Genomic DNA, 10,484 nt, shown 5'->3' with positions numbered 1-10,484 from the left:
TGCTCATGAAGCAGCAAATTTTCGAGACAATTGTGATCAGACAATAAAACTACAATATGCTTTCGAAAATGCTAGCAAACCTGAACCAACAGCCAACAAGCAAGCATACATAAGCTTTCATGAAACAATTCATTCAGCTCTAACAAAAACAACAACATGATGGTTACACTATTTTTTTAACAACACACACCTGAAATAACACAAGAAGGGAAGTCCAATCCCAAAGCTAATTCAGCTTTCAATAGATTCACCTGCACAATTTTAACAAAGAACCAAGAATCTACTTAACAACTAAAAACAAAACTTTTCTAGACGAAAAACACACACACATGAAAAAGCCTGAGAAATGCACCTTCATTTCAATGAGTTTGGAAAACTCAACAAAATTCCTACTTGAGAGAACCCATTTTTCCTACAAACTCTAATTGTCTGAATCTTGAGAATCATCCTTTGAAGATTGCTGCTGCTGCTGTTGTTGCTGTTCATGCTCATGCTGTTGATGCTGCTGTTGTTGTTGATGTTGCTGTTGTTGTTGTTGAAGTTGATGTTGTTGCTGGAAGAATTGGTTCAATGCTTGAGGATTCAAAACCCCAATATGACCATCTTGAGAAAGACCAAGTTCTAAACCAGGAATTTGTTGATTAGTACCACCCCACATTGAACTAAAACTCATCGGCCCCAGATTAGTACCAGGCATTTCAAACCCATGAAACCCAATTCTAGGTGCAAAATTTGAGGTTTCAGTACCTAAATTGGATGTAGATGGTCCAGAAGTAGGCACATAACCAGACCCAAATTCACTAACACTATGATGATGATGATGAGGCCATAAACCAGATGCAGTATTAGTATTAGTGTTAGATCTATTTGAAGAAGCCATTAAATTCCAATGGTGATTTCTACTAGCAGAACCATGAATATCTGCTCCTCCTCCTCCTAAACCAACAGAAACAGAAATCCCATGTTGAGATACAGAAGCAGTAGCAGCAGCAAGAACAGATGCAGGAATAGTCCCAGTCCCAGTTGCAGAAATAATAGATGGTTCAGATTGTTGTAACAACCATTGAATGGTTTCACCATCAGATTTATGACCTAATTCTCTTGTCAATTGAAAGATTCTAGCTGCACACAAAGCTGGCATCCTTATTCTTCTACCTCTACCATCAACTTTAGTATGTCTATCTTTATTTGAACTTCTTTTTGGTGCTAATTGCTTCTTTAAACTTGCTTGTTGATCATCTTTCTGATCTCCTGCTACTACTATATTGAAATCTTTAACTTCTGATGCTGCTTTATGACTATGGGTTTCTTCCATTTCCACAATCTGGGTCTGTTTTGATTTTGATTTTGAATGTGGGTTTATGTTTATTCTTCCTCCTCCTTCTCTAGGTTCCATTCATTCAAAGTACTTAAAAAAAAAACTGGTCTTTTTTTCTTCCTCTGTTTTTTTCATCAAAGTCTGAAAGAAGGAAAAAAGAGGACTAAACTTTCATGGGTATTCACTGTTTTTGGCAAAAAAAAAAAATTCTTGTTTCAAAAAAAAAAAAAACTGAAAATAAAGAGTTGAGATCCCAATATAGCACCATTAAAATACCCAAAGTTAATTTTTTTACTCAGGGTTTTAACTTCTGGTCTGATCTAACATTTGTGTCGTGTACTTGAAGGGGCTATTATGCTCTCTGTAATATTTTTATTATATTTTGGGTTTTGGGATCTGCCTCCTCTATGTCTCAAAGTTCTTGATTTGATAGCCACTTTGAAAACTTCCACAGTGAAAATAAAACAATCATCCATGGAATGGAATGGATTCCCTCAACAATGATTTTTTTTTTCTTCATTGAATGTCAAAATCAAGAAACAGCATCATATCTTGTGACTTGAGAGTGATTTTGAATTAAAAAGTGTCAGTTTTTTTTTTGCTTCCTCTGATGACTTATAACAGAAGAGCTGCTACCTACACTTGGCATTCCATTTGGAAATAAATGGGGTGTACATCATTTCACCATCTTTAGTGAAAGTGAAAAAGAAAGAAATTGAAACCATCACAAGAAAATATTGAGTGGAGAGAAAAGGGCTCTGTTGATGTTTATTGCAAGTTACTATGAAGTTGGGGAATTTTAATGTCAAATGTCATCATTTTTCCCCCCCTTCAGTTTATGACTTTTAAGTGTTTAACTGTTGTTTTGTAAACCAAACAGCTCGTTATGGACAGTGAAAACATCTTATGGAGATTCTAAATTCCAAGTAAGGATAGCCAAATGGACGTTCATAAGAGCAAGCAATAGGGTAATCTGTTTTCTCACAACAGTATAGTCTGGGTGGATGTCATTCCGGTTGTTACATTTTGATTTCTGGAAGCATAAAACTCAAAAGTTAGTTTTGGTTACCCAATTTCTGAATGACTTACAGCGCGTTTGGATACAATCTATTTCTGACTTCTACTTTTCCGGAAGTCGAAGTCAAAAGCAAAACTAATTTGTTTCACAAAAAGTTAACTTTTCGGTTTTTAGAAATCGTTTTGAAATATGACAGCCCAATTGACTTCTAACTTTTCGACTTCTAAAAGTCGAAAAGCTACTTTTAATGTGCTATTCAAACAGGCTATCATAGAAGCAGAAAAGCTAATTTTTTGTGACGCGTCTGGATACAAATCTACTTCTGACTTCTGCTTCTGGAGAAGGAGAAGAAGTCAGAAAAAAAACCTATTTTGATTCACAAAAAACTGATTTTTTTACTTATAGAAGTCGTTCTAAAATATTATTGCCAAACTGACTTTTGATTTTTTAATTTCCATAAATCGAAAAGAAACTTCTGAATGTGCATCCAAACGCACAAAATTTTTTTCTGCTTCCGGCATCCAAACAAGTTATCAGGATTTGTATTTTGTAACTAGCTCTTTTTATTTTTTTGTCTTTAATCATACAAACTCAAATTAAGTTTGAAACTCATCAACACATACGAAAATTCCATGCCAATTGTGCATTTACATAACAAGGAAATTCCATCCCGATTTTGGAGTTCGATCTAGACAATGACACACTCACCATTCCCATACTAAATCTTCTTGGCGCATGATCAAATAGGGTCACTAAGTTATCAAGTGTAGCTCCATTTCATTCAGCCCGGGAAGAACTATACGTTACTACCTCTATTTAGAACTTTTTTATTTTTTCTAAAACATAATTCTTTTCTAGAAACAGAGGGAGTATTTACTATTTTTGTGCAGGCTTTCAAGAGCCGAAAGGGTTATCGTATTGCATGGTACAGTAGGCCGCCTACAAAACAATATAGTATGTTATAAACTGTTGATCGCCTAAGAGCATCCACAGTGGGCGAGTATAACCAAAAATTTGGGATGAGATCGTAACACAGTGGGACGGAGTAAAGATCAAATCCCAACCAAAGATCAAATTCCAGACCAAATATGGTCGCGACCAAATCCCAAATTCTAATATAGTCGGGCGTAAATTTAAAGTACGCTTGTTGCTGGGCGTAAATTTAAAGGACGCTTGTTAACGGGCGGAGATTTAAATTACGCCCGATGAAATTTTAATTAAATAAAAAAAAAAGAATGAGGCGGACTTTTAAAGTCCGCCTGATGAAAGTTATAAAGTATGGGGCGGACTTTTAAAGTCCGCCTGATGAAATTTTAATGGGGCTGATGAAATTTACAAAAAATGGGGCGGACTTTTAAAGTCCGCCTGATGAAATTTTACAAAAAAAAAATGGGGCGGACTTTTAAAGTCCGCCTGACGAAATTTTAATCATGTACCGTTGCGTCACAACACGGACTAAACCCAAATTTTGGTCTTTTTTTTGATCTTTGATCTTTGGTTTTGATCGCACCACTGCAGTTGCTCTAAAGGGTTAAAATAGGTCTGAAATATTTCTCGGGATGCATGAGAGTTTGGTAGAGAGGTTGGATAGAAAGAGGGTATTGTCCAAAACACGATTTGTCAACGGAAAGTAAAAATACCCTAAGATTCAGTGGATCACAATAACAAACCATGAGGTAAAAGACAAAAGACCCCTTGAAATCCTCCCACCATGACAGGGAAAAATAAATAAATTGTTTTTATAAAAACCATCCCTATTTTCCGGTATGAATTTTAACTCTTTTAAAAGTGCGGGTAGTATATGCACCAGATTAATGATTGAGGCTGGTTGTGGATTTCTTGAAAATTTGATCCCAAAAAAATAGAATAAAAATCAGAAGAACACATGGTGGGTAAAATGCATTCCCACCTGGTGGACCGGAGATTTACATTTCAGCTGAGAAGATGCGCCGCTCATATCACAACACTTATTTTTCAAATGATTTTGCTTTTATAAAGTGAATACTATATCAACAAATTGTCAAATTGCCTGGCGTTTGCACAACGTTGTTTTTTTCTCTCCGGGAAAAATTACTAAAAATTATCTATGAGTTAAGAACGCAGAACACCGGATATATTCTACTACCTCCGTTTCTGGAAAAATGTTATTTCTATTTCGAGGTTGATTTTGCAGTCGAAAACTTAGGTTGAGTTAGGGTTGGTGAAGATGTCGAAGACAATAAAAAGAGATTTTGGCAGTGCGTCGAATTCTCCAAGGTCCCTAAATTGGCGCTTTCAGTAGCACTCTTCTTACTTATACAAACTGTCAGGTGAACGGGGATGTAAACATTGTAAAGATCTGTCTGCTTCAAGACTTGACAACTAATTATTCAATCTCTATTCAAAAAGCCGGTTTGAACCGGCGAAACAGACTATGGCAAAACAACTCCTCACATAATTTTCAATGGGCTCTACCATAAACGTCCCATGCGGTCCTCCGGCGAGGCCTATCGGGACCCCTAAAAAAACTGTGAAAACTTTTTGAGATGTTGTTTTTGTGTGATTTAGATCCTCGGTCTGTTTAGAACTACTAATCTCTATTTGAGATTAATCCTATTGGAACAAGAAATCTTATCTAGCTTATTAGATTTTTAAAACAAAATAAAAACACAAATAAAATCATGGGAAAATTTCTACTACGAATGAAACAAAATTGCTAATATGGGTACCAAATTGTCTGGGGTGTACCAATATCTATTTTGTGCAAGCAATGCAACATACATAAATTCTGAGGGGTTTTCATGTGTTGAGATGATACAATATTTTCTTCATCAACCTAAACAAAGGCATAGCTTCCCCTGAGCCGGAGTGCAATGGTTAAGTTCTACCACCAAAGCAGACTCGGCGAAGTTCAAAACCGTGAAAACCAACACCATGGCCATGGCTATAATAACCACGATAATATGTTTACGCATCACCATTTTTACAAATCTAGCTTACTTCAGCAGCAACAGTACTCAGAAATCGTAATCACTGACTCCCACACTTATTCTTATTCTTGAATCATCTCGGGTTTAGGGTATTTATAAGAGGATGGTACTTGGTTTTAAGCTACCATTGTATATTTTAAGGTATTTAGAGGATGGCACTTATTCCACTAACAAATAATTAAGATCTAAATTTCTTTATCTTAGTTGGTGTCACCCAATTTAGCTACCATTGTATATTTTAAAGTATTTAGTTATCCTGGTTTTGTCTATCCATGGTGATGATTAACAACCCACTAACTCTATGCCATACACTGCTCTTCTTAGTGGATTTTGGTAACCAATTAAGAAACCAACCTTAATTTGTACCAAATTAGGTTCTAACATGTGTAGTTGATTAGATGAGTCCTACCTAACACTTACTAAATTCTGGTTTTAAGGGGAAAAACAATCTAATTTAGAAATTTAAGCCGAAACTAAACTCGATTATCGTTAGTCATTAGGGTTCTCGCATCTTCAAATGAAACATGTTTTGATCTTCAACAGACAATTGCTTCATAATTGTTTAGATACACGTTAAGAAGTTATTTTTTGAATTCTATTAGTTAAAAAATAAAAATCTGAAAATATTTTGTCAACATAATTTCAAAATTTATAGAAAATGCTTAAAATTTTGTGGCGCGTGGAATTGGATTCTGCTTCGGTAAAAAAAAAGGGTTGGCCAACACTACTTTTTGGTTTGTTGCTATTGCCGCAGCAATAAAAGGTGTACAACACCCACCGCACAAAGATGATGATATAAATCAGGGAGATACCTTCACTCCTTACAGCGCGTTCGTTTCAAATTTTTCACCGGCTGGGTATTCAATTACGGGGGAAAGAAATTTTGGGAATCGAATTCCAAGGAAATGCTTCCTATTCTAAAATATTATTGTTCGGTTGAACTAATTGAATTACAGGGTAACCTAATTTTATCGGATGCCTTAAAATCCAATCTCTGTTTCAGATTTTAAACTCAGATCCTCCATGGAAGTAAATAGGTTAAAATTACAATTCAAGTTTCAGAATTATTCCAATCATAAGAATTAAGTTAAAATTCATGTGATTTGAACGAGTAGAGACTGAAAATAAAACCCAGAAAACCATCTTTGGCTTCTACTCAAGCAATTTATTTACAATTTTAGGCTTTGATAAGATGCGATTAGGATCAAAAAGTTTGAACAAGACGAACCATGGAAGATCTCCATGTCTCTGGTATTTTTTTCCACTCCCAAAAGATCGGATTCACCTATTGATTGAACTACGCATTTAACCTGTGATATTTCAATTATATAGAAAACATAATGTGGAAAAGAAATAACACAGACACCAGAAGTTTTGTTAACGAGGAAACCGAAAATGCATAAAAACCCCGGGACCTAGTCCAGATTTGAACACCATGATGTATTAAGCCGCTACAGACTCTAGCATACTACAAGTTAACTTCAGACTGTAATGTAGTTGAGCCCTAACCAATCTCACACTGATTAAGGTATGGTCGCGTTCCTTACACCTCTGAATCCCAGCGGGACTCTACGCATTTGATTCCCTTAGTTGATCTCACCCACAACTAAGAGTTGTTACGACCCAAAGTCGAAGACTTGATAAACAAATCTGTCTCACACAGAAAAGTCTATTGAATAGATAAATCTGTCTCCTACAGAAATACCTACGAAGTTTTTGTTATGTCTTTTGATAAATCAAGGTGAACAGGAATCAATTGATACATCGGTCTTATATTCCTGAAGAATAGCCTAGTAATATCAATCAACTCATAATAACTCAACCGTATGGTAGCGGAACAAGATATTGTAGTATCACAAAGAATGAGACGAAGAGCTTTGTGATTACTTTTCATATCTTACCTATTGGAAATAAATCTCGAGAAAATCTTAGAGAAGATAGTACTCAATATGATAGAACAAAGTAAGATCAAAAGACGCAACTACAGAGAAATTAGTTGGGTCTGGCTTCAGAATCCCAATGAAGTCTTTAACTCGTTCTATAACGGTATTAGGAAAAACCTAGGTTAAAGGAGAATCGACTCTAGTCGCAACTAATATCACACAGAAGGTGTGGGCATTAGGTTTCCCAGTTGCTAGAGTTCTCCCTTATATAGTCTTCAAATCAGGGTTTGCAAACAATGTTACCTTGGTAACAAAGCATTTAATATTCACCGTTAGATGAAAACTTGATTAGATTCAAGTCAATATCTTTTAACCTTTAGATGGTCCTGGATTGTTACACACAAATGAAATGTCCTTCACTTAGATGTGGGTAACCGTTGTTAGAGAAAATGAATTTATACAATAGTTTGGTTTTTTGGTCTTGGTGGGATTGGAACTTGGATCTATTGGTCACTAAGGACACTAGCTCATTTTCACTATTTGTGAATGAACCTTTAGTCCCACATAGGGAAAACTAAAGATGATACCTCTCCATAAGTATTGAATTTTTTGATATTAGAGTGGCCCTTGGGTCATTAGCACTTTTGTGCGAGGGAGAGGACTTAGGCAATCGTCTAGTTGGTGCAATCGCACATTTTCACACACGCGCGGTGCTTCGCACTGAAGCACGCACGCCGTCGCCGTCCGTGCGTGCGGGCGGGGCGGGCGGGGCGGGGCTTGGGTTCGGGTTCGGGTTCGGGTTCGGGTGTGGGTCAAGACTTATATTTTTTGGCAAAATTTCGTTTGAATTATCGAATTAATATTTGGAAGAAAAAAAAAATTCTTTGGGCAACATTATGTTTATGCATGAACATTAATTTGCATGAACGTTTTATATCAAATTTAAATTTGCATGAACGTTTTATATCAAACTTAAATTTGCATGAACATTTTATATCAAACATAATGACGCATGAACGTTTCAAATCGATATTAAGTGATGCATGAACGTTTAAAACCGTTGGAAAAAATCTGAATTAATTGAAATTGTTTTAATGCGCGTTTATGAGACCTCTCTCTATTCTCCCCTATATAAAGCGATCACTTTCTCTCATATCGTTTTGTGTCCAGAAGAGCTACTATCCTCTTCTTTTCGTCTTCTCCCCCTGTGTGGTCCTTTATTTTTCATTCCGTGCGCATTCGCTGTTGAGGTCGTAAGAGTGGGCAAGTATTGTAGTGCTAACAGTGCTTGTAACGGGCAGTTTTATCTTGGATACGAACTTGACCACAGGGTATAGGCATCACTCATTCTTGAGGCGTACCGTTCAAATATCGTGTTAAGGACAGCGTGTTAAACACGTGACTCTGTCCTCTGTTTGCAGTCCAATTGAGTGTTTACTTACCTTCCAGAATTAATCTTTTTATTCTAACATCTTTCTTGAGTGTTTTATTGTTACAGTCGCAACAACCGTATCTAAACGTGTACACTTAGTTGGCTCAACAATAGTTAACCAAGGTTAGCCGTATGGACACTTTCATATCAACCTTTTTGATCTTAGTCACAACTAGTTCAAATGACTCAAATGAAACTAGTTATAGAGTTGTTCAATTGTTAATATTCTCATAGAAGTACACAATACACAATTGAAGCAAAATCGGTTTTGATTCACTCGAATCAACTCATGAACATTATAGCCGCGGGTTGCAAAGATTGCATTACGTATTCTATATAAATATATTTGTTCATGAGTATGTAAACATACTTAACCGATTTTAGAACCTAACCCATTCAAGTATGCAAAGGGGTACGCATACCTAAGTTCCCGGACTTGGTCTTGTTCGCCAGTATGCAAACGGGTGCGTATACTGTCGTTCATGACCAAACTCAGTTGAAATAAGTACGCATACGGGTATGCATACTATAGTTCTCAGACTTCAACTGTTGAATCAGTACGCATACGATTATGCATACTAAATTCCCGGACTTGGAATACACTTGCAACAGTTAGCATACAAGTACACATACTGTGTTATATCCAATCAATGGTTAATTTTTCTAAACTCCCATTTTAATCATTGAAGCATTCTTAGAAGACGAGAATAGATATCTCACACAAACTATTAGCTTTAAAGTATTTTTCAAGTGATCAAATGATCAATACAAAACATTCCGAGTCTACATCAAATGACTATCTCACACAAATCATATAAGATGTTACCAGGTGATTTTCACATGATCATCTTTTGAATTTCATCAAGAATAAAAGATGAACTTGGTTAAAGCGAAAGCGTTCCAACACATATTTCTAGAAAGATATAAGCGAGTTAAACTCAGCTCGAAATATCAAATGTGTATAATGTAAAGTCTATATAGATATACGACTATGTCTCAATAGGAGATGGAATAAAATAGACTTCTGAGTGATAGATGAGTTCAAGTCTCCACATACCTTTTGTTGATGAAGTTCCACAAGCTCCCCTTAGTAGTTCTTCATCTTCAATCGATGAACTCCGTGAAGTCTAAAGCTCAACTACACATTCTATCTTAAACCGAGACATAACTATAAGTAGACTAGAAATCAAGACTTATAGTTTTGATAATTAAACTTGACAAACAAGCTTGAGATAGCAACGCATGCGATTTCAACCGAGTAGTGCTCTAACAATCTCCACCTTTGTCAATTTTAGTGACAAAACTATCAATACATATGGATTAAAAAATAAATAAACTTTGTAACTTTTCATCCAAATACTTGATTTTCTTGGTTCTTCAACATTCCTTGAATTCTTTGTCACTCCAAGTACTCCAGTGATTCTGAACGTGTTCAACTCAGCATCATAGTTGTTGAAGATCTGTAGCCATAACAATAAGAAAACAATTGTTCTCAATTATTGTTATACAATGTCATAGTATTATTACACAACATCAAAGTTCAATTGTATCACAACATTGACAATAATACTATGGTGATATGTATCATTCCCCCTTAGTCAATACTTCATCTCACAATGAAAACCACTCCCCCTTACATAATGATCTGTAAACCATATGTATATGTAGTGTAAACTACAAAATAATTCCCCCCTTTTTGTCAATATAATTTTGCAAATGTACGAAAACTAGCGGGATCATAATAAAATTCTCAAAGAGATATTTCATGACTAAAAAGGAACATATCAACTTTGTTTTGATGATTTCACATATCCGAAACTTAGTGTATTCACCAAGGACTTTATAAAGATATAAGAAAACTCCT

General features: G+C 35.7%; 1 protein-coding gene across 1 annotated transcript; it reads right to left on the bottom strand.

Annotated features, from left to right (window-relative positions):
* On the bottom strand, positions 1-1,750 carry LOC113271704 (transcription factor TCP20-like). Its single transcript, XM_026521607.1, has 2 exons — positions 353-1,750; positions 1-251 (listed from the first exon to the last, which is right to left on the bottom strand). Exon 1 carries the CDS (start codon positions 1,394-1,396, stop codon positions 422-424), a length of 975 nt encoding a protein of 324 aa, XP_026377392.1. The 5' UTR covers positions 1,397-1,750; the 3' UTR covers positions 1-251; positions 353-421.
* Between the last annotated feature and the right edge of the window lie 8,734 nt (positions 1,751-10,484).

The sequence above is a fragment of the Papaver somniferum genome, chromosome 4 (genome assembly GCF_003573695.1).
Source record: "Papaver somniferum cultivar HN1 chromosome 4, ASM357369v1, whole genome shotgun sequence".
NCBI classification, from domain to species: Eukaryota; Viridiplantae; Streptophyta; class Magnoliopsida; order Ranunculales; family Papaveraceae; genus Papaver; species Papaver somniferum.
The sequence above is the reverse complement of the archived record's forward strand: the minus strand, read 5'-3'. Positions and strand labels throughout refer to the sequence as shown.